Source organism: Nansenia antarctica (assembly GCF_963989245.1).
Source record: "Nansenia antarctica genome assembly, chromosome: 17".
Lineage (NCBI taxonomy): Eukaryota > Metazoa > Chordata > Actinopteri > Argentiniformes > Microstomatidae > Nansenia > Nansenia antarctica.
In genome coordinates this window covers 26,717,338-26,742,270 of record NC_137687.1, presented here as the reverse complement: position 1 = coordinate 26,742,270, position 24,933 = coordinate 26,717,338, and the positions used below count along the sequence as shown (strand labels likewise).

At 44.3% G+C, this 24,933-nt stretch overlaps 1 protein-coding gene across 1 annotated transcript in view; it reads right to left on the bottom strand.

Annotated features, from left to right (window-relative positions):
• Positions 1 to 24,933, bottom strand: part of sin3b (SIN3 transcription regulator family member B) — a 48,299-nt gene that overhangs the window by 12,403 nt on the left and 10,963 nt on the right. The window contains exons 8-15 of the mRNA XM_080547435.1: positions 23,946 to 24,064; positions 13,875 to 14,088; positions 8,094 to 8,210; positions 7,405 to 7,643; positions 6,873 to 7,056; positions 4,337 to 4,726; positions 3,550 to 4,072; positions 2,323 to 2,492 (exon numbers count right to left, since the gene is read on the bottom strand). Coding sequence (XP_080403561.1) covers positions 2,323 to 2,492; positions 3,550 to 4,072; positions 4,337 to 4,726; positions 6,873 to 7,056; positions 7,405 to 7,643; positions 8,094 to 8,210; positions 13,875 to 14,088; positions 23,946 to 24,064 — 1,956 coding nt within the window. The remainder of the gene's footprint in view (positions 1 to 2,322; positions 2,493 to 3,549; positions 4,073 to 4,336; positions 4,727 to 6,872; positions 7,057 to 7,404; positions 7,644 to 8,093; positions 8,211 to 13,874; positions 14,089 to 23,945; positions 24,065 to 24,933) is intronic.

Sequence of the window (24,933 nt, the reverse complement as noted above, 5' to 3'; positions counted from 1 at the left end):
CAGGTGACAGATAGAACCAGGTGACAGGTAGAACCAGGTGACAGATAGAAGCAGGTGACAGATAGAACCAGGTGACAGATAGAAGCAGGTGACAGATAGAAGCAGGTGACAGATAGAACCAGGTGACAGATAGAAGCAGGTGACAGGTAGAAGCAGGTGACAGATAGAACCAGGTGACAGATAGAACCAGGTGACAGATAGAACCAGGTGACAGATAGAACCAGGTGACAGATAGAACCAGGTGACAGGTAGAACCAGGTGACAGATAGAACCTGCTTCTGACTGGCTGTCTTGATCTGTACCGTTACTACATAAAATCATCTGTCATCTATCTGTCACCTAGCTTCTATCTGCTGGTGGGGAGACAGGTGCGAGACGCCCCTGACCTAAAGGGACACTTCCTGTTATTGAACAATTTATCTGAGGGAGTTTGAGACAGAGAGAGTGAGACAGAGAGTGTGAGACAGAGAGAGAGTGAGACAGAGAGAGAGTGAGACAGAGAGAGTGTGAGACAGAGAGAGTGTGAGACAGAGAGAGAGTGAGACAGAGAGAGTGTGAGACAGAGAGAGTGTGAGACAGAGAGAGAGTGAGACAGAGAGAGAGTGAGACAGAGAGAGAGTGAGACAGAGAGAGAGTGAGACAGAGAGAGAGTGAGACAGAGAGAGTGTGAGACAGAGAGAGAGTGTGAGACAGAGAGAGTGTGAGACAGAGAGAGTGTGAGACAGAGAGAGTGTGAGACAGAGAGAGTGTGAGACAGAGAGAGTGTGAGACAGAGAGAGTGTGAGACAGAGAGAGTGTGAGACAGAGAGAGTGTGAGACAGAGAGAGTGTGAGACAGAGAGTGTGAGACAGAGAGTGTGAGACAGAGAGAGTGTGAGACAGAGAGAGGTGAGACAGAGAGAGGTGAGACAGAGAGAGTGTGAGACAGAGAGAGTGTGAGACAGAGAGAGAGAGTGTGAGACAGAGAGAGTGAGTGTGAGAGAGTGTGAGACAGAGAGAGAGAGACAGAGAGAGTGTGAGACAGAGAGAGAGAGTGTGAGACAGAGAGAGTGAGTGTGAGAGAGTGTGAGACAGAGAGAGTGTGAGACAGAGAGAGTGTGAGACAGAGAGAGTGTGAGACAGAGAGTGTGAGACAGAGAGAGTTTGAGACAGAGAGAGTGTGAGACAGAGAGAGTGTGAGACAGAGAGTGTGAGACAGAGAGAGTGTGAGACAGAGAGAGTTTGAGACAGAGAGAGTGTGAGACAGAGAGTGTGTGAGACAGAGAGAGTGTGAGACAGAGAGAGTGTGAGACAGAGAGTGTGAGACAGAGAGAGTTTGAGACAGAGAGAGTGTGAGACAGAGAGTGTGTGAGACAGAGAGAGTGTGAGACAGAGAGAGTGTGCCAGACACCTGCTTTTGTCCTCCCTCTCCTCTGCAGATCTGGAATAAGCGGTAGCCTGGGTTGAACTCTGGAGTCTCCTTTTATTAATTAAGTATTAATGTTGCGCTCCCAGGTTTTTTCCTTTCATCTAACAGTGCATAATTAATCAATGCGTGATGACCTAAAAATGTTAATGGTTTCTTTTTTTGGTGGGATTTCGTTTGCCTTAATGTTGTTTAAAACCACCTAACACAGTGGCTAGTCGACCAAAAAAGTTAAAGAAAATAATGTTTACGTTTATGTCTGCTTCTGTGCAGATGTTTTTTGTTAGTTTTTTTTATTTTTTAGATCAGATGCTATTCTGATTTTTTTCATTTTTGCCATTTAGCAGGCGCCTTATTCCAAAGCACCTCACAATCAATACATTTGACAAGTCGTCGTGGTAGGAGAAGAAAGTAATTTTTTCCTTCTTCTTTTTTTATTATAGTAGACACTGGATAGACATTACAAGCAGTGGTGTAGTCTACGTGATACGCAGGACTACGCCGTATACCCCCTAGGAAGGGCCAAGGATTTCCATATACCCACGTGTGAGGATACGTAACGGCGTTTTGTGACAGAACTTTCACTTTCATTCATAAAGTTCACCCCATCTGTGTTACGAAGCACTTGAATTTTGGACCATTGGGACTGACTATGGCGTCATACCATCAACGGGGGGAGATGCGACATGAAATATGTCACAATGCAGCACTATGATGCACAGATCAGCCTTATTATAAACACGTAATGTTAGATATATAACGTTAGACAGGGAGCGCAGATTTATTTTTATGGTGTTCCGAAATGAACGATATGAGGCTGGGAGGGAAAAATCACAATATACTCACTAGAAAAAACTAGACTACACCATTGATTACAAGTGCAAGGGGGGGGAGGGAGTAGAAAGCAGCGTTGTTTACCTGTCTGATGATGTTCTGGATGAGCTTGTCGATGGTGAAGCCGATGTAGGCGTGGATGGTGAACATCTCCCTCAGGGTGTCCTCGTACTGGGTGGACTCCAGGTTACCGTCCAGCAGGCTGCGCACCATGTCCAGGAACGCAGGGTAGTATTCCTCCAGCTCCACCTCACCTGGGGGGGGGGACAGGGGTGGGGTTAGTAACTACTTCTACAGCTCCACCTCACCTGGGGGGGACAGGGGTGGGGTCAGTAACTACTTCTACAGCTCCACCTCACCTGGGGGGGGGACAGGGGTGGGGTTAGTAACTACTTCTACAGCTCCACCTCACCTGAGGGGGGACAGGGGGACAGGGGTGGGGTCAGTAACTACTCCTCTAGCTCCACCTCTCCTGGGGGGGGTCAATACTGGGTAGCATACCTCTCTTGTACTACACTCTCTCTCTCCTCCTCTCTTCTCTCTCACTCACTCTCAAACCGGTAATAATAATAAATGTGTTGAGTTCAAATCCCGCCTGCGGCCTCGTACCTACGACCGAATCACAGCCGTGCTGATATTCAGTATAACAGCACGACCTCGAGTGTGATATTGCTTAAATAATACACAGTAACTGCTACTCCAACTCTACCTCAACCGAAACACACACACACACACACACACACACACACACACACACACACACACACACACACACACACACACAGAACAGTAACTTCTTCTGCAGCTCCACCTCACCTGACACACACGCGCACACACACACACACACACACACACACACACACACACACACACACACACACACACACCTAGGGGGACAGGGTGAGCAGTACCAGTGTCTAGGGAGGTACAGGAGCAGAAGGAGGTATTACATGTTAATGACTAACTGGTGTATTTATGACACGGCTGCTCCTCTCATAACCATGTCTGACTGTCTGCAGCCAGAACAAGTCTGTTTGAAGCTTCACTCCATAGAGGGGTGTGTGTGTGTGTGTGTGTGTGTCTGTGTCTGTGTCTGTATGTGTGTGTGTGTGTGTGTGTGTGAGAGTGTGTGTGTGTCTCTTTTACTGGGCTGTTTGAGTCTCAGCTCCAAGGCCAGGTGTGTGTGTGTGTGTGTGTGTGTGTCTCTTTAATGTGTGTGTGTGTGTGTGTGTGTGTGTGTCTGTGTGTGTGTCTGTGTGTGTGTCTGTGCCTGAGTCTGTATATATGTGTGCGCGCGCTCGCATCTCTTACTGGGCTGTTTGAGTCTCAGCTCCATCGCCAGGTCGCTGGCCTTGTCCCCCCGGCAGCCTCCTCCTCCCCCCCCTCCGCCCCCCCCCTCTCCTCCCCCGGCCGCCAGCAGCCTCTCGCGGTTCTGCTCGGCCCGGTGGTCCAGCAGCTGCCTCTCCGCCTGGCGGTACACCCGCAGCAGCCGCGTGCACAGCGTCTGGTGGAGCCGCAGGAAGAAGTACCAGTTGTTGTTGACGAACAGCAGGTTGTAGACGCCGTCCATGTCCTTCTGGTGCTCCGCCTCCGGGTCCCGGAGGTCCACCTTCTCCACCTCCGGACCCCCCACACCCACGCCGGTTCCGGGCGGAGGCGGTGCCGGTAGCGCCGGAGTCGCACCCGGAGTCGCACCCGCGGGGGCGTGGCTTTCCGAGGTGGCGTTGTCGGCAGGGAGGAGGGGCGGAGCCTGGGAAGGGGGAGGGGGAGGAGGAGGAGCCTGGGAGGGGGAGGTGCAACGCCGCCGCCGCGACTCTCCGTTCAGCTGCTGCTGCTGCTGGACGGGAGGGGGGTGGGCGGGGACGAGGGGGGCGGGGGTAGGGGGGCCCTGTGGCTGGAGGGGGAGGGTGGGGGGGGCTGGCGGGTGCTGCTGAGGCTGGGGCGGGGGGTGGGAGGACTGAGGCTGGGAGGAGGGGGGGGGTCCGCCGATGCCACCGCCGTTCCCTGGGTTAGCGACGGCTCCGGGTACGCTAGCTCCTCCTCTCTCTCTCTCTCTCTCTCCTCCTCTCTCTCCTCTCTCTCTCTCTCCTCCTCTCTCTCCTCTCTCTCTCTCTCCGCCCCCTCCCTCCTCCGCGTCGATCTCCTCGTCCGTCCAGTCCTCCGTCTCGCTGAGCTCCCCCCGGCGGGAGAAGAAGAGGTCGGGCACGAAGTGCTGCACGATGCGCTTGATGTGGTCCTTGTCGTCCTTGTGCACGGCCGGCTGCCGCTTGACGTGGTAGATGATGAGGGCCGCCGCGTCCTCCAGGATCTGCTTGTCCTCGTAGGTGAACACCATGTGGGGCTCGCTGACGGCCACCGCGGGGCCCCCCGCCGCCCCCCCTCCCACCACGGCGCCCCCGGCCCCTCCTCCGCCCCCCCCACCCCCGGAGCCGGAGTTGTCGCGGCCCTGCTGGCCCACGCCGCCCTCCTCCGTGCTCTGCTCCTGGCGCTGGGGGGGGGAGGGGAGGGGAGGGGGGGGGAAGGGGAGGGAGGGAGGGGAGGGGAGGAGGCACACACACACACATTAGATATACATACACACACCACATGAACACACCAGACCACATCATTATGAAATAATTGTGTAATGGCACATTTTTTTACGTAATTGCGGTTTCTTTTTTGAATGGCGGTCAAAGCAAATGTATGTTTAGGAGTAGGGTCAAAGCATACTTAAGGTCATACTTTTGTTTACATCCGTCAAACACGTTTCCAATGGCAGCATAAACCCTGTAGCGCGACAGAACAGTAGCTGTCTTAGTCAGAGGACACCCCACGCGCATTGATTTATTGATTTACACAGGGTTCCTACAAGTCACATTTAAGACCTTTTTGGACCTTTTTTGGACCTCTTTGGATGTAATTTTAGACCTGTCGCTACACCATGTGGTAGCTTTTTGTCATCCTGCTGTAGCTTTGTTCGCCAATCATTTCTCCCGGGGTCAGCGAATTGGTATTTTTTTGGTTCCAGCTTGATTCATTTCCACGTAAATAGATAAAGACACATTTTTTAGACTTAGCACTTAATTGTTTAGACCTAATAACTGAAACTTGAGACCTTTTTAGGCCTTATACATTGGATTGTTGGATTTTAGACTTTAAGGCTTTTTAAGACCAGCGCGGGAACCCTGTTTACAGTTGCTAAATTAAGTCGGCTTTCGAACGTAAAAAAAAACACACTGGATTCGGCAAACGGACAGTAGCCTACATTTGGTAAAGAGAGGATAAACGACACCAGATGGAGCTTGTTTGTTTCAAAACGTAACACGACGGCACCGTTATGGATCATTTAGGATTCAGGCCAAACCAGAGAACCTGCAGATATGGAAGCCACGGTTTGCCGGATCTGTAAGAAAACAGTCGCTGTCAAAAATGCTAACACAGCCAATTTAAAAGTGGCCATCCCACCCAGGTTACCCGTCATGCTGTCGCTGGTCCCTCCTGGCAACTGGGTCTTGGTGAGTCGTTAAGCCGACAGACAAGATATTAGCGAGACAGTTCCATATGGTGCTCACAGACAAAGTGACGCGTTACGTCGCAAAACAGACGCGGCCGTTCAATACAGTGGAGGAGCCACACACACACACACACACACCACAGGTCACATACAGTGAGAGAACAAGTCTACCTAATGTCCTTTCAGATAACATGCAAAGCCATTAACACATCAAATGCAATCATCGTGACGGATTTCGCAGGAACATTGATAATCACTATAATCAACCGTTCTGTGTGTGTGTGTGTCTAGGCTGTGTGTGTGTATATCTGTGTGTGTGTATGTCTGTGTGTGTGTCTGTGTGTGTGTCTGTGCCTGTGTGTATGTCTGTGTGTGTGTGTGTACTTGTGTGTGTGTGTATGTCTGTCTGTGTGTGTGTGTGTGTGTGTGTGTGTGTCTAGGCTGTCAATCGCGTTAACAAGCGTTCTGTCTTTCTTTCCAGAAGCTGTGTAGCTCCATCCAGTGACACACAGTGTACACACACACACACACACACACACACACACACACACACACACACACACGCATACACACTCACACTCACACCCAAGAGCACACACTAGGGCTGCAACTAACGATTATTTTGATAATCGATTAATCTGCCGATTATTTTTTCGATTAATCGATTACTCTGATACAACAACGGGGAAAAAAACTTTTGTAAATTGTATTGAATGTTTTCTAAATCAGCCAGGCCTATACATATACATGTGCAAAATGAATAAGTATTAATAAAAAATAATAAATAATATAAATAAAAAAGGCTTTGGACTATGGCGGTAGATTGTTTCAATAAAGTAATTGAACTCTAGCTCAATACATGCATTGTTTTAGGTAATAACTTTGCTTAATGTAAAGGCCAGTAACCCAAAGTGCAATATAGGCTACAGACAAGACACTAATGTTTTTATATAACAGATATGCTCCAAAACAATGCAATGTGTCCTCTCACTCCATACAATAGGCTAGGCTACAGTCAGTGCCTCACTCTAACTCTAGAGAGAGAGAGAGAGAGAGAGAGAGAGAGAGAGAGAGAGAGAGAGAGAGAGAGAGAGAGAGAGAGCGTGTATTCAGCGTGTGTGTGTGTGTGTGTCCTCACCTCGTCGTAGACGCTCTCAATCTCGTTGAGCAGGCTCTTGGAGCGCAGCGCCTTCATGTCGTTCTGTTTGAAGTTGACCCCCTGGTGGTCCAGGGACTTGAGGTAGGCCTTCTCGTACTGCTCCCGCCACACCTTGTTGAAGCCCTGCTGGGCTTCCCGCCACTCCTCCTCCTTCGCTTTCAACCTGGGGGGGCGGGGAGGAGGGGGACAGGGAGGAGGGGGACAGGGAGGAGGGGGACAGGGGGGAGGGGGACAGGGAGGAGGGGGACAGGGAGGAGGGGGACAGGGGGGAGGGTGACAGGGGGGTTAGTTAGGTAGGCTGTCACTTCTCTCTCACACACACACACCGATTCCCTGTGTGTGTGTGTGTGTGTGTAGGTATGTGTGTGTGCGTGTGTGTGTGTGTGTGTGTGTGTGTGAGTCTGGCTGTGTGTGTGTGAATGCATGCATGTGCGTGAGTCTGTGTGTATGTGCGTACGTGTGTGTGTGTGCGTGTGCGTGAGTCTGTGTGTGCGTGCGTGTGACCTCTGACCTCTTGAGCACCACAGGCACAGCGGTGGCGGGGCTCCTCTTCAGCCCGTCGATGATCTCGGGGGCCTTGTCGCCGTAGATACGGTACACCGCCCGGCGCTGGATAACCTCGGAGGTGCCGCCCAGGCAGTCGTCCAGACGGAACCGGTCCTGGTCCTCCGGGGACAGGCGGGACATCTTCTTCTGCACGCTCTCCAAGACCCGGATGGTGGCCAGGTTGGTCTCTAGAACCACGTCCAGCTAGGAGGGAGGGGAGGGGAGGGAAAGAGGGAGGGAGAGGGAGGATGGGAGAGAGGGAGGGAGGGAAGGGAGGGAGGGAGGGAAGGGAGGGAGGGAAAGAGGGAGGGAAAGGGAGAGAGGGAAGGAGGGAGGAGAGGGAGAGAGGGGGGGAGAGAGGAGGGAGAGGGAAGGGAGGGAGAGAGGGGGAAAGGGAGAGGGGGAAAGGGAGAGGGAGGGAGGGATGGGGAAAGGGAGAGAGGGAAGGTGGGAGGGAGAGAGGAAGAGGTGCATGTTTGCAAATGGTCGCTGTACTAGTAGTCCTAGAACTAGTGTCAATAGAAGCTTTAGTAGTTCTAGAACTAGTGTAGATAGTAACTTCTTACTAGTAGCTCTAGACCTTGCAGCTCTAGACAGACCCTGTAGTTCTAGACCCTGTAGTTCTAGACCCTGTAGTTCTCTCCTCCGGCCTACCTCAAACCTCTCGTCCTCACAGCGGTGCAGCTGCTCCTCGTAGGGCGTCTTCTTGGAGCTGACGAAGGTGGAGTCCTCCGACCAGGAGGGGAAGGACACCCACGTGTCGTTCAGCACCTTCAGACATGGGTGATATATGTTTTAAATAACTCTTTGACTTCAATAAATGGAATGATCATTTCAAAACTTCATTGTCTATTTACTCAGGTTATCTTTGCGTAATATTAAAAATGGTTTGATGATCTGAAACATTTAAGTGTGACAAACATGCAAAAACAGACGAAATTGGGAAGGGGGCAAATACTTTTTCACAGAGATTAGATAGATAGATAGATAGATAGATAGATAGATAGATAGATAGATAGATAGATAGATAGATAGATAGATAGATAGATAGATAGATAGATAGATAGATAGATAGATAGATAGATAGATAGATAGATAGATAGATAGATAGATAGATAGATAGATAGATAGATAGATAGATAGATAGATAGATAGATAGATAGATAGATAGATAGATAGATAGATAGATAGATAGATAGATAGATAGATAGATAGATAGATAGATAGATAGATAGATAGATAGATAGATAGATAGATAGATAGATAGATAGATAGATAGATAGATAGATAGATAGATAGATAGATAGATAGATAGATAGATAGATAGATAGATAGATAGATAGATAGATAGATAGATAGATAGATAGATAGATAGATAGATAGATAGATAGATAGATAGATAGATAGATAGATAGATAGATAGATAGATAGATAGATAGATAGATAGATAGATAGATAGATAGATAGATAGATAGATAGATAGATAGATAGATAGATAGATAGATAGATAGATAGATAGATAGATAGATAGATAGATAGATAGATAGATAGATAGATAGATAGATAGATAGATAGATAGATAGATAGATAGATAGATAGATAGATAGATAGATAGATAGATAGATAGATAGATAGATAGATAGATAGATAGATAGATAGATAGATAGATAGATAGATAGATAGATAGATAGATAGATAGATAGATAGATAGATAGATAGATAGATAGATAGATAGATAGATAGATAGATAGATAGATAGATAGATAGATAGATAGATAGATAGATAGATAGATAGATAGATAGATAGATAGATAGATAGATAGATAGATAGATAGATAGATAGATAGATAGATAGATAGATAGATAGATAGATAGATAGATAGATAGATAGATAGATAGATAGATAGATAGATAGATAGATAGATAGATAGATAGATAGATAGATAGATAGATAGATAGATAGATAGATAGATAGATAGATAGATAGATAGATAGATAGATAGATAGATAGATAGATAGATAGATAGATAGATAGATAGATAGATAGATAGATAGATAGATAGATAGATAGATAGATAGATAGATAGATAGATAGATAGATAGATAGATAGATAGATAGATAGATAGATAGATAGATAGATAGATAGATAGATAGATAGATAGATAGATAGATAGATAGATAGATAGATAGATAGATAGATAGATAGATAGATAGATAGATAGATAGATAGATAGATAGATAGATAGATAGATAGATAGATAGATAGATAGATAGATAGATAGATAGATAGATAGATAGATAGATAGATAGATAGATAGATAGATAGATAGATAGATAGATAGATAGATAGATAGATAGATAGATAGATAGATAGATAGATAGATAGATAGATAGATAGATAGATAGATAGATAGATAGATAGATAGATAGATAGATAGATAGATAGATAGATAGATAGATAGATAGATAGATAGATAGATAGATAGATAGATAGATAGATAGATAGATAGATAGATAGATAGATAGATAGATAGATAGATAGATAGATAGATAGATAGATAGATAGATAGATAGATAGATAGATAGATAGATAGATAGATAGATAGATAGATAGATAGATAGATAGATAGATAGATAGATAGATAGATAGATAGATAGATAGATAGATAGATAGATAGATAGATAGATAGATAGATAGATAGATAGATAGATAGATAGATAGATAGATAGATAGATAGATAGATAGATAGATAGATAGATAGATAGATAGATAGATAGATAGATAGATAGATAGATAGATAGATAGATAGATAGATAGATAGATAGATAGATAGATAGATAGATAGATAGATAGATAGATAGATAGATAGATAGATAGATAGATAGATAGATAGATAGATAGATAGATAGATAGATAGATAGATAGATAGATAGATAGATAGATAGATAGATAGATAGATAGATAGATAGATAGATAGATAGATAGATAGATAGATAGATAGATAGATAGATAGATAGATAGATAGATAGATAGATAGATAGATAGATAGATAGATAGATAGATAGATAGATAGATAGATAGATAGATAGATAGATAGATAGATAGATAGATAGATAGATAGATAGATAGATAGATAGATAGATAGATAGATAGATAGATAGATAGATAGATAGATAGATAGATAGATAGATAGATAGATAGATAGATAGATAGATAGATAGATAGATAGATAGATAGATAGATAGATAGATAGATAGATAGATAGATAGATAGATAGATAGATAGATAGATAGATAGATAGATAGATAGATAGATAGATAGATAGATAGATAGATAGATAGATAGATAGATAGATAGATAGATAGATAGATAGATAGATAGATAGATAGATAGATAGATAGATAGATAGATAGATAGATAGATAGATAGATAGATAGATAGATAGATAGATAGATAGATAGATAGATAGATAGATAGATAGATAGATAGATAGATAGATAGATAGATAGATAGATAGATAGATAGATAGATAGATAGATAGATAGATAGATAGATAGATAGATAGATAGATAGATAGATAGATAGATAGATAGATAGATAGATAGATAGATAGATAGATAGATAGATAGATAGATAGATAGATAGATAGATAGATAGATAGATAGATAGATAGATAGATAGATAGATAGATAGATAGATAGATAGATAGATAGATAGATAGATAGATAGATAGATAGATAGATAGATAGATAGATAGATAGATAGATAGATAGATAGATAGATAGATAGATAGATAGATAGATAGATAGATAGATAGATAGATAGATAGATAGATAGATAGATAGATAGATAGATAGATAGATAGATAGATAGATAGATAGATAGATAGATAGATAGATAGATAGATAGATAGATAGATAGATAGATAGATAGATAGATAGATAGATAGATAGATAGATAGATAGATAGATAGATAGATAGATAGATAGATAGATAGATAGATAGATAGATAGATAGATAGATAGATAGATAGATAGATAGATAGATAGATAGATAGATAGATAGATAGATAGATAGATAGATAGATAGATAGATAGATAGATAGATAGATAGATAGATAGATAGATAGATAGATAGATAGATAGATAGATAGATAGATAGATAGATAGATAGATAGATAGATAGATAGATAGATAGATAGATAGATAGATAGATAGATAGATAGATAGATAGATAGATAGATAGATAGATAGATAGATAGATAGATAGATAGATAGATAGATAGATAGATAGATAGATAGATAGATAGATAGATAGATAGATAGATAGATAGATAGATAGATAGATAGATAGATAGATAGATAGATAGATAGATAGATAGATAGATAGATAGATAGATAGATAGATAGATAGATAGATAGATAGATAGATAGATAGATAGATAGATAGATAGATAGATAGATAGATAGATAGATAGATAGATAGATAGATAGATAGATAGATAGATAGATAGATAGATAGATAGATAGATAGATAGATAGATAGATAGATAGATAGATAGATAGATAGATAGATAGATAGATAGATAGATAGATAGATAGATAGATAGATAGATAGATAGATAGATAGATAGATAGATAGATAGATAGATAGATAGATAGATAGATAGATAGATAGATAGATAGATAGATAGATAGATAGATAGATAGATAGATAGATAGATAGATAGATAGATAGATAGATAGATAGATAGATAGATAGATAGATAGATAGATAGATAGATAGATAGATAGATAGATAGATAGATAGATAGATAGATAGATAGATAGATAGATAGATAGATAGATAGATAGATAGATAGATAGATAGATAGATAGATAGATAGATAGATAGATAGATAGATAGATAGATAGATAGATAGATAGATAGATAGATAGATAGATAGATAGATAGATAGATAGATAGATAGATAGATAGATAGATAGATAGATAGATAGATAGATAGATAGATAGATAGATAGATAGATAGATAGATAGATAGATAGATAGATAGATAGATAGATAGATAGATAGATAGATAGATAGATAGATAGATAGATAGATAGATAGATAGATAGATAGATAGATAGATAGATAGATAGATAGATAGATAGATAGATAGATAGATAGATAGATAGATAGATAGATAGATAGATAGATAGATAGATAGATAGATAGATAGATAGATAGATAGATAGATAGATAGATAGATAGATAGATAGATAGATAGATAGATAGATAGATAGATAGATAGATAGATAGATAGATAGATAGATAGATAGATAGATAGATAGATAGATAGATAGATAGATAGATAGATAGATAGATAGATAGATAGATAGATAGATAGATAGATAGATAGATAGATAGATAGATAGATAGATAGATAGATAGATAGATAGATAGATAGATAGATAGATAGATAGATAGATAGATAGATAGATAGATAGATAGATAGATAGATAGATAGATAGATAGATAGATAGATAGATAGATAGATAGATAGATAGATAGATAGATAGATAGATAGATAGATAGATAGATAGATAGATAGATAGATAGATAGATAGATAGATAGATAGATAGATAGATAGATAGATAGATAGATAGATAGATAGATAGATAGATAGATAGATAGATAGATAGATAGATAGATAGATAGATAGATAGATAGATAGATAGATAGATAGATAGATAGATAGATAGATAGATAGATAGATAGATAGATAGATAGATAGATAGATAGATAGATAGATAGATAGATAGATAGATAGATAGATAGATAGATAGATAGATAGATAGATAGATAGATAGATAGATAGATAGATAGATAGATAGATAGATAGATAGATAGATAGATAGATAGATAGATAGATAGATAGATAGATAGATAGATAGATAGATAGATAGATAGATAGATAGATAGATAGATAGATAGATAGATAGATAGATAGATAGATAGATAGATAGATAGATAGATAGATAGATAGATAGATAGATAGATAGATAGATAGATAGATAGATAGATAGATAGATAGATAGATAGATAGATAGATAGATAGATAGATAGATAGATAGATAGATAGATAGATAGATAGATAGATAGATAGATAGATATAGATAAACATTTGATAAGATAATGAATAAGATAATAGAAAATAGACTCAGAATCTACTCCAGTCACGTAGGACCCAGTATGTGTTGTTGGGGAGGTAGAAGTCAGGCTTAGAGGACAGGCTCAATTCATGGCTGAGGAAATGTATCAAAACAGACCGGTACCACAACACGTTATGTTTGATACCGTTCCTCATTCCATCCCAATGCCTTTACAGTGAGCCTGTCCTCCACCAGCCTCCATTTCTACCTCCCCCAGCCTCCTCCCCCTGGTCCTCACCTCCTTGCAGATGGCGGTGCGGCCGCTGCACTTGGGCTGCTGGTAGGTCTTGGGCAGCGCGCGGTAGCTGGAGCCCAGGCGCTTACAGGAGGCGTAGTCCACCTCGCGGCCCCCCCCGCCCTCCATGTAGCGATCCGCCAGCCCCGACACGGCATGAGAGAGCTCTTTGTCCCCCAGGAACGACTTGAACTGACTGTACAGCTCCGGAAACTTCCTGGAGGGGGGGGGGAGGGAGGAAACAGTGGAAATGGACGCATGAATGAAGGGCTCAATGGGAGACTTGGCTAAACATACTGGCCTTTGTGGGAGTCGTATCAATCAGGGTGGATGCGTTGTGTTAGCCAGCCAGGCTAATTACAATAGTAGCCCCGGGAACCTGGGGCGAGGGCCATACAGTCACCTCTACAGTGCTCACTTCTGTTCTAGTGTTAACTGGTCTAAACTTCCATGACTGTTGTACTTTCCTCCCATCTTTCCTCCATTGTCATGTAATTGGTTTTTTATCCATATAAAGCGTTGCACGTGTGTATGAAAAATTCACTCTAAACATATAAACATATGAGCAATCAAACATCATAGGGTCAGATTACTTTAATGTTATTTTTTATTGCCATGCAATCAACTCGTCAGTCAATTGTTGGAATTTGGTATTTTATGCTCTAGGCCAGGGGTCGGCCATAGACGCCGACCCTGGAGCAATTAGGGGTTCAGTGCCTTGCTCAAGGACACCTTGATAGTTTGGTATGACTCGGCCGGGGTTCGAACTCACAACCTCCCAATCTCAGGGTGCTAACACTCTAACCGCAAGGCCACTGAGCTGACCCAGACTGGTCTTTTTTTTTTTACTTTCTTTTTATTGAGATGTTACAGATATACAAAAATAATACTTTTCAGTTTTGGTTTGTTTTTTCACAAAACACGAACATGTCCCAACCCCCTCCCACCCCACAAAATCCCAAGTGGTGCATCCCAGGACGAAGGATATAAATAAATAACAATAAATAATAATAATAATAATAACAGTGGTGATAGGTAATGAAGACAGTACAGGTAAGTAAACAAAGAAATAAAGAAAAATAAAGTGCAATTCATTTGTAAGTGAGGATAGATGAGATGGTCGTGTTGGTCTATGATATCATGTCTGTTATAATTGTAATATTATGTCCCTCTCTAGAACGAGATGATGCATCTCTAGGGGTTTATCCTGATAAATAAATTCACAACATATGTCATCACTCAGCATCCAGCGCACTTGCATTGTCAGGGAGGGTTTTTAGTTTGTTGAAATAGGATATTATTGGGTTCCAGGTGAAATAAAAGCGGTCTTTGGACCCCCTAAGTGTGTATTTAATCTTTTCAAGTTTCAAGTGAAGCATAAGGTCAGTCAACCATAAGGAGGAATTCGGTGGTTTGGGGGATTTCCAACAAAGCAAAATCCTCCGTCGAGCAAGTAGAGTGGCAAATGCCACAATGTCTTTATGCTTGTTAATAATCTGTTGGTCAGTTGGCGCTATGCCAAAGATAGCTGAGTAGGCGTTAGGTTGCAGGTTCAGATCTAGTGCCTGTGAGAGGGTCCTGAAAACTGCTGACCAATAATCAAATAATAAGGGACATGACCAAAACATGTGTGTTAGCGTTGCCGGAGCGTTATGACATCTGCTACAATTCTCATCTACGTTAGGATAGATTCTGGCTAGCCTAGATTTGGAAAGGTGAATTCGATGCAGGACCTTAAATTGGATTACGCCTAGTCTAGCACCTGATGTGCTCCCGTTAACTCTCGTCAGAGCCTCAGTCCAGGAGTCATCGGGTATTACGTCCCCTAGCTCCTCCTGCCATTTCTCTTTAGTTTTTTGCAGGGAAGTGTCTCCGAGGGATGATATGCTAGAATAAATACTTGAAATTAGGCCTTTTAGATTGGGAGGAATTTGGAGGATATCATCTATAGCAGAAGTTTGTGGTGCATTTGGGAAGTTTGGATCCAAACTTTTAATGAAATGTCGGACCTGGAGGTATCGAAAATAACTTGGGCGGGGAAGGTTGAGAGAGGTGATTAAAGGTCGAGAAGACGCCCTCAGTATAGAGATCTTTAAATTTGGAGAGACCGAGTCTTTTCCATAAGGCGAAAGCATTGTCTATTCTGGCGGGGACAAAAAGGTGGTTATTGCAGATAGGGGCTAGGTTGGAGAAATCTTTTAAACCAAAGTGGCGTCGAAATTGTGACCATATTCGTAATGTATTAACAACAACAGGGTTAGAGGTGTAGTGTGGGGCAGATAGAGGGAGTTTGGAGGTAATCAAGGCGGAGAGGGATGTTGAAAGACATGACTCATTTTCTATTTCGCACCAAGACGGCTGTGGTGAATGGACCCAGTATATGATTTTCTGAATATTGGCAGCCCAGTGATAATAAAGCAAATTTGGTAGGCCCAGTCCGCCCTGGGACCGATGTCGCTGTAGAAGTCTTTTCTGGGTGCCCCGCGGTGGTGTAGCGGTCTAAGCACTGGCCACTAGTGCAAGTTGCCCACCGGGGACTGGGATCGTATCCCAGCTCGCCAGATCCGGATATGGCTGGGGCACACACGGGGAGCGACATATTGGGCGGCCACTCCCGAGGGCGGTATAGGAGTAGTTCCGGACAAGGATCCGTCGCGCAACACCGCCCCCGTCTGGTGCTGGAGTAACGGTACTGGGCTCGAGGAGCCAGTCAGCTAGTCTGCCTGGCGCCCTCCTCTGGGACTGCCGGCCACGGGGTCGTGCGGCGGATCCTACGCAATAGGCAGGGGATAATTGGATGCTAGGTTGGGTTCAATTGGCTACCAAATTGGGTGAAAAAGGGGATAAAATCTGAAAAAAACTAATTTAAGAAAGAAAAAAAAATAAGTATTTTCTGTATTCTAGGGACTTTACCCCCCCCCAAATGAAAGATGATATGGACTTATCTATGAACGAGAAGAAGGACTTTGGGAGGAATATAGGGAGACATTGGAAAAGGTAGAGGAATCGGGGTAGAACGTTCATCTTAATACAGTTGATCTTCCCTGCCAGTGATAAATTAATGGACCTCCATTTCTGTAAATCATCTTTTAATTTATTAACAAGGGGCGTAAAGTTGTTTTGATGTAGTTTAGAGAAGGACCGTGTAATATTAATTCCCAAATATTTGAAGCCAGATTTAGACAAATGGAAGGGCAAGTCACATTGTGGGATTGCGAGAGCTAGGTTGTTCACTGGAAAACATTCGCTCTTAGTGAGGTTGATCTTGTATCCCGAAAAGCTACCAAATCTATGCAGCATCTGAACTATATGGGAAATGCATTGCACCGGGTCAGATACATACGTCGGCATATAGCGCCACCTTGTGTTCCTTCCCCCATCTAGAAATTCCATTTATTATTGGAGAATATTTTAACATGATAGACAGAGGTTCGATGGCGAATGAGAATAGGAGTGGGCTCAGCGGGCACCCCTGGCGTGTCCCTCTCGACAACGAGAAAAATGTGGAGCGTTTCCCGTTCGTAACTACCGATGCCTTAGGAGATGAGTATAGTAGTCTGATCCATGCAATAAAAGTGGGTCCAAAGCCAAAAGCTTTCAGACATTCAAATAAGTACGCCCACTCCACTCTGTCAAAAGCCTTCTCCGCATCCAGGGAGATAACCACCTCAGGTACCTCCTCGGACGTAGGAGAATATATGACATTTAGAAGGATTTCGGATGTTAGAGAATGAGTGGCGGCCCAAAATGAAGCCAGTTTGATCAGGGGAGATCACCTCGTCTGTGACGGACTCTAGACGCCGGGCGAGTGCTTTAGCTAATATCTTGACATCGCTGTTGAGCAGCGAGATGGGGCGATGTGAACCACACTCTGTTCTGTCTTTCCCTGGTTTCGGTAAAAGGGTTATGAATGCCTCTGTTAGTGTCTGTGGCAGGGCCCCATTATCCATTGAGTCATTGAACATTTCTAAGATGAGGGGAGTTAATTTGGTTGAGAATTTTTTGTAGAATTCGATGGGGTATCCATCAGGGCCCGGGGCCTTACTACTTTGCATAGCTGTGATTGCATTATAAATGTCGGTGTCTTGGAAGGGTAGTTCTAGTTCTGCTTTATGAACAGGGTTGATAACAGGGGCATTTACATTTGTGAAGAAATGTTGCATATTGGTATCATCATTGGGTGCCTCAGAAGTGTACAATTTGGAATAAAATGCCCTAAAAGTCTCATTGATTTCGAGGGGGTCAGTTGTAAGCTCCCCATTTTCTCTTTTAATTTGTGGAATCTGTTGGTCAGAGGATTTACATTTTAATTGATGCGCTAACATTCTACCAGCCTTTTCCCCATGCTCATAAACAAAGCCTCGTGATTTCAGCAACATACGTTCTGTCTTATCGGATGTTAATAACTCGTATTTGGCTTTGAGATTCAGCTTATTTTTGTAAAGCTCCGGGGTGGGAGAGTCAGGGTATTGATGATCTATGTCAATCATTGAGTTGAAAAGTTGCTCCTGTTCTTGCCTCCTAGCTTTGTTCAGCCTAGATGTGTATGCAATAATGTCCCCCCTTATTACTACTTTAAGGGTCTGCCAGAGCAGGGAGGGAGAAACAGTGTCGTCCCTATTGGTTTCCAAGAAATTGTCTATGTCAGTTGAAATCATTTGGCAGAATTCTTTATCTGTTAGTAGTGTGGTATCAAGTCTCCATGGAGCGCGGTCAGAGTAGTTAAGTGGGAAGGACAGATCCAATAGTACTGGGACATGGTCAGATTCAATTATGGTTGAATATTCTACGTTTTCGACAAAGGGAAGTAGTGTTCTGTCTACAACATTTTAGCCATCTTGGAGGGTTTCTTTGATTTTGGGTTGGAACAGTCTAAGGAAGGATTAATCATGCAGTTTAGATCGCCACCAAAAATAAGGCAGCGTGAGTTTAGGTCAGGTATAGATGAAATGACCTTTTCCATGAATTTCTCGTCGTCCCAATTGGGTGCATACACATTGACCAAAACTACAGGTTTATGGTAGAGGGACCCTGAGACAATGATAAAACGGCCGTGTGGGTCAGATATAATATCAGTGGCGTTGAATAGTGTTTTCTTGTGGATTATGATTGCTGTGCCACGTGATCTAGAATTAAAGTCTGAATGAAAGATTTGGCCAACCCCTGATTTTTTAAGTCTACTATGATCTCTAACCATCAAATGTGTTTCTTGTAAGAAAGCAATTTCCCACTTTAAAAGTTTAAGATGTGCAAATATTCAGGTCCATTCAAACCTTTAACATTCCATGAAATAAATATTGTATTCGCCCCCCCCTGCAGTCTGACTACTATTCTGTGTCCTGTTCATAATCTATGAAATGTGTTGGTAATACTTATAAAGAAATATGTCACAGTCCATATCACAGCCCAGCACTTACTGGAAAAGACACGTATAGCAAGTAAAAAGGTACCTCCACTTATAAATGTATAGTAAAATGTTGAAAACAAACAATTAAAACTGCAAAAATGACCAGGGATGCACACACCCAATACCTTATTAACCCAAACAAAATCCCAGATTACCCTAGATAACAATACAACATAGAAAAAAATAACATAAACATCGCCTATGTTTGCGTCGTTAATGTTTCCGTAACCAGTTAAACTTTTTGTGCTGTGGAGTGGTTGGCCCCACGCGCAACCCCCACTTCTGGGGGGCCATGTGCTGCTCTTAGTCAGGTTTGCCCCACCCAAGGACGATAGAGCCCTCGGGTGAGGGTCCCCCTAAGCCCCCCCACCACTACAAGGTGGCAGCACATCGGTCTACTGTCACCCTTCTTGTTCCACCTGGTCATAGACTGGATAATGAAGACCATCACAGCGGGCAAGAAGGAAGGCATACAGTGGACCCTCTGGTCACAGCTTGATGACCTTGATTTTGCTGACGACCTGGCACTCCTGTCACACAGCTATAACCACATGCAGGACAAGACCACCCAGCTTTCAATCACATCCCTTGCAGCAGGCCTCAGGATGAACAAGGAAAAGACCAAAATGATGAGGATTAACACCCCGAACACCACCCCCGTCATCATAGACGACAGACCCATCAGAGAAGTCGACTCCTTCACCTACCTTGGCAGCGTCATTGACAAGCAGGGTGGCACAGACAGTGATGTCACTGCTAGGGTAGGCAAAGCCAGAGCAGCCTTTATCATCCTGAAGAACATCTGGGCCTCAAGGGAAATAGTTACTCCAACGAAGGTGCGCATCTTTAACTCTAATGTCAAAAGTGTCCTTCTCTATGGCTCAGAAACATGGAGAATGACAAAGAAAACATTGCAGAAAATCCAGACTTTCATCAACATCTGTCTGAGGCGCATCTTCAAAATCAGGTGGCCAGATAAAATCCGTAATAAGGAACTGTGGCAGAGAGGGAGCCAGGAGCCAGTAGAGAGCCAGATCAGGAGACGGAAGTGGGGATGGATTGGTCACACCCTGCGCAAACCAGCAGCTACCATCACACGACAGGCCCTGACATGGAACCCACAGGGAAAGCGGAAAAGAGGAAGGCCCAGAAACAGCTGGAGGCGGGACTCTGAGGCGGAGTTGAAGAGGCAGGGTACCAGCTGGGGAGAGGTGGAAAAGAAAGCCCAGAGCCGTGATGGATGGAGAAGAGTCGTTGATGGCCTTTGCTCTGCAAGAGATTCAACGGCATAAGTCAAGTAAGTCATGTTTGCGTCCCCAATTGAGGCAAACTGCAGGCTCACCAAATCTTCGTTAGTCTTCCGCGAGTGTAGGCCTATTCCCATTAACCCTATTTTCACTCGAGGAACTCCCGATCAATTTGTATAGGTAGTAACATCACTACAAAAACATATAGTAAAGATGTCGAAAGAGGGAAAACGAATAAAATAATAGAAACAGATCTGTATATATAGGCAATATTAAACATAGCAATAATATAATTACTACAATACAATGTAGCCTACCATATACTATACAACCATAATACCACTACATAAAATAAAATAAATGACCCAGCACATTAACAAAATAAATTTACATGTTGGGGTAATACATTAGTTGTTTCGTTAGTGTCAGTCCAAAAGCGAACATTAACATGGGCTATTACACTGTTGATGTGTACAGCTAGAATGACTCGAAACAACGATAAACTTGTTTAAACCAAACGAATCCCAACGTGTATATTGCAGAAAAAAAGGCAGGGAAAAGAGTAATGTACCTGGAAGCGGGTTCCCATTTCAGACAGTAATAGCGAGACTGTGTGAAGTCCCGCTCGCCAAACTCGCCTGCATGGGTCTTTTCACTCAATATGAATGCCTCCAGACAGAGTCATCTTGTCACTCCTTAGCTACCCGACGTTTGTAAAACTCCTGGGCATCTTCAGGTGAGTCGAATGTGAAAGTTTGTGACTCGAAGGTTACCACCAGACGTGCGGGGTGCATCAGACAGAACCGTACTCCCTTCTGGTAGAGTGCCTGTTTCACGCCATTGTAGGCGGCACGTTTCCTCGCCAGTGCGGAGCTTAAGTCGGGGTAAAACCTCAGAGGGGACCCCCGGAACTGCACCTCATGTTTCCTGGACCACCGCAGGGCTGCCTCTTTTTGCTGAAAGCGAAGAAAGCGCACGATGAACGGTCTCGCTGGTTTCCCGTCCCGTTTTGGGGCAAGTGATCGGTGGGCTCTCTCCAGCTCAGGCGGCTCGGTGAACACATCAGGACCCATGCAGTCTACCAGGAGCTCAGAGATGAACTTAACCGGGTCCTTGCCGTTCTCGCTGCCCTCCGGGATGTTCACTATCCTCAGGTTGGATCTGCGTGACCTGTTTTCGATGTCGTCTACATGGTCCAGCAAGACTTGATTATGGGTCTGGAGAGTTTTGATTGTAGCTTCAGCCGTGGTCAGTCGTTCAAAGTTCTCTCCGGCGATAGTCTCTGTAGCTATGAGGCGGGCTTGGAATGAGCCGACCGTGTCCCGGAGGGCATCCACAGCAGTTTCAAGAGGCTTTAAGGATACTTGGATCAGCTGAGAGACATCTTCCTTCAGTCCGGCTCTCTGCTTCGCCAGCTCGGCCACCAGCTGCGTCATGGAGATGTTTTCAACAGCAGCAGGTAGGCTACCTTTAGCACCGTTGCTATCCTTGACATAGATCATCAATACTCTGACTCTCCCACCCCGGAGCTTTACAAAAATAAGCAGAATCTCAAAGCCAAATACGAGTTAATTTATTTTTTATTACATTTATATAGCGCTTTTCCAAGGCTCAAAGACGCTGACAATATAGGATACACATGGGGAAACACAGATACAACAAGTAACAACAACAAGTAACATGGAACACAGAGTCAGCGAACGGGGAGGGGGGGGGGGGTGGTGTAGAGTCCGGTGTTGATGTTGCTGGGAGCCTCGATGGATGTGGCGGCGGCAGCGGAGAATGCCTGCCTTGGTGGCAGCAGCAGCAGTGAGGCAGTGAGGCGATGGTATCAGTATTGCCAGCCTGGGACCGAACCCGCGCGGCCGGCCAGCCTAGCCGTGCCATGCCAGCGACCAAATCGCGCAGCAGTGAGTGAAGGCTGGGAAGGACCGACACTCACCTGCGGAGATGGCAACCCCCGAGCCGGGGAGGGAGCGGTGGCTACCTCCCGGGACGAGGGTAGTAGCACGGCACGGCCAGGCCAGCGATGTCTGAGAGCGGCGCGCAGCGGGTCAGTCGGCAACACAGAGCCGGGGGACAGGAACGATGAGGCGGTGAGTACTGCAGTCCGGTAGTGAAGGCGGTGAGTACTGCAGTCCGGTAGTGAAGGCGGTGAGTACTGCAGTCCGGTAGTGAAGGCGGTGAGTATTGCAGTCCGGTAGTGAAGGCGGTGAATACTGCAGTCCGGTAGTGAAGGCGGTGAGAGGCGGGAGGTGGCGGGGGTGAAGGCAGCGGAGGTCGGCGGGACAGGATACAAAAAGACAGGACAGGATACAAAAAGACAAGATACAAAAAGACAGGACAGGACCGGGAAACAGAAGCGGCAGTCACAACGCGGACGCCAGCGTGCTCTGAACCCGGAAAAACAACTACGGGAAACGCAACAGGACAAACAGGACAAACAGGACAAACAGTCCTGACTGACACTACCTCCCTCATTGGTCCTATACAGGTTTTTAACATCCGATAAGACAGAACGTATGTTGCTGATATCACGAGGCTTTGTTTATGAGCATGGGGAAAAGGCTGGTAGAATGTTAGCGCATCAATTAAAATGTAAATCCTCTGACCAACAGATTCCACAAATTAAAAGAGAAAATGGGGAGCTTACAACTGACCCCCTCGAAATCAATGAGACTTTTAGGGCATTTTATTCCAAATTGTACACTTCTGAGGCACCCAATGATGATACCAATATGCAACAGTTCTTCACAAATTTAAATGCCCCTGTTATCAACCCTGTTCATAAAGCAGAACTAGAACTTCCCTTCCAAGACACCGACATTTATAATGCAGTCTTTTTTTATTTATTTTTTTAAAAAGTAGTTGGACAGATATTATTTTGTAGTTGGCTATTGGGCATAGTAGTCAGTGTGTAAAACACTGTGCTTGTTCTGTAGTGCCCTTGGTATGCCCCCCCCCCTCTTACCCCAGCCCTTGGTATGCCCCCCCCCAGCCCCCGCTCTTACCCCAGGAAGGGGGTGACCTGCCCTTGGTATGCTCCCCCCTCCCCCCCAGCCCCCCCTCTTACCCCAGGAAGGGGGTGACCTGCCCTTGGTATGCCCCCCCTCCAGCCCCCCCTCTTACCCCAGGAAGGGGGTGACCTGCCCTTGGTATGCCCCCCCCCCAGCCCCTCCTCTTACCCCAGGAAGGGGGTGACCTGCCCTTGGTATGCCCCCCCCCTCCCCCCCAGCCCCCGCTCTTACCCCAGGAAGGGGGTGACCTGCCCTTGGTATGCCCCCCCCAGCCCCCCCTCTTACCCCAGGAAGGGGGTGACCTGCCCTTGGTATGCCCCCCCCTCCCCCCCAGCCCCCCCTCTTACCCCAGGAAGGGGGTGACCTGCCCTTGGTATGCCCCCCCCCCAGCCCCCCCTCTTACCCCAGGAAGGGAGTGACCAGCTGCAGCAGCTCCACTCCTGACACCACCTCCTGGTTGAACAAGGCGATGCAGCGCAGGAAGTTCTCATACACCTCCTGGCTCTTAAACAGACGACGAACCTGGACAACAAGAACACGTTAGGATGGAGAGAGAAGGAGGGGTGGAGAAGGAAGGAAGGAAGGATGGAGGAAGGAAGGGAGGAAGGAAGGAAGGGAGGAAGGAAGGATGGAGGAAGGAAGGGAGGATGGAGGAAGGAAGGAAGGAAGGAGAAGGAAGGATGGAGAAGGAAGGAAGGATGGAGGATGAAGGAAGGAAGGATGGATGGAGGAAGGAAGGGAGGAAGGAAGGAAGGAAGGATGGAGGAAGGAAGGAAGGAAGGAAGGAAGGAGAAGGAAGGATGGAGAAGGAAGGAAGGATGGAGAAGGAAGGAAGGATGGAGGATGAAGGAAGGAAGGATGGAGGAAGGAAGGGAGGAAGGAAGGAAGGAGGGGTGGAGAAGGAAGGAAGGAAGGAGGGGTGGAGAAGGAAGGAAGGACGGAGGATGAAGGAAGGAAGGATGGAGGAAGGATGGAGGAAGGAAGGAAGGAATGAGAAGGAAGGAAGGATGGAGGAAGGAAGGAAGGAAGGAGAAGGAAGGAAGGAAGGATGGAGAAGGAAGGATGGAGAAGGAAGGAAGGATGGAGAAGGAAGGATGGAGGAAGGAAGGAAGGAAGGAGAAGGAAGGAAGGAAGGATGGAGAAGGAAGGATGGAGAAGGAAGGAAGGATGGAGAAGGAAGGAAGGATGGAGAAGGAAGGAAGGAAGAGGAAGGAAGGATGGAGAAGGAAGGAAGGAAGGAAGGAAGGAAGGAAGGATGGAGGAAGGAAGGATGGAGAAGGAAGGAAGGATGGAGAAGGAAGGAAGGATGGAGAAGGAAGGAAGGAAGAGGAAGGAAGGATGGAGAAGGAAGGAAGGATGGAGAAGGAAGGAAGGATGGAGAAGGAAGGAAG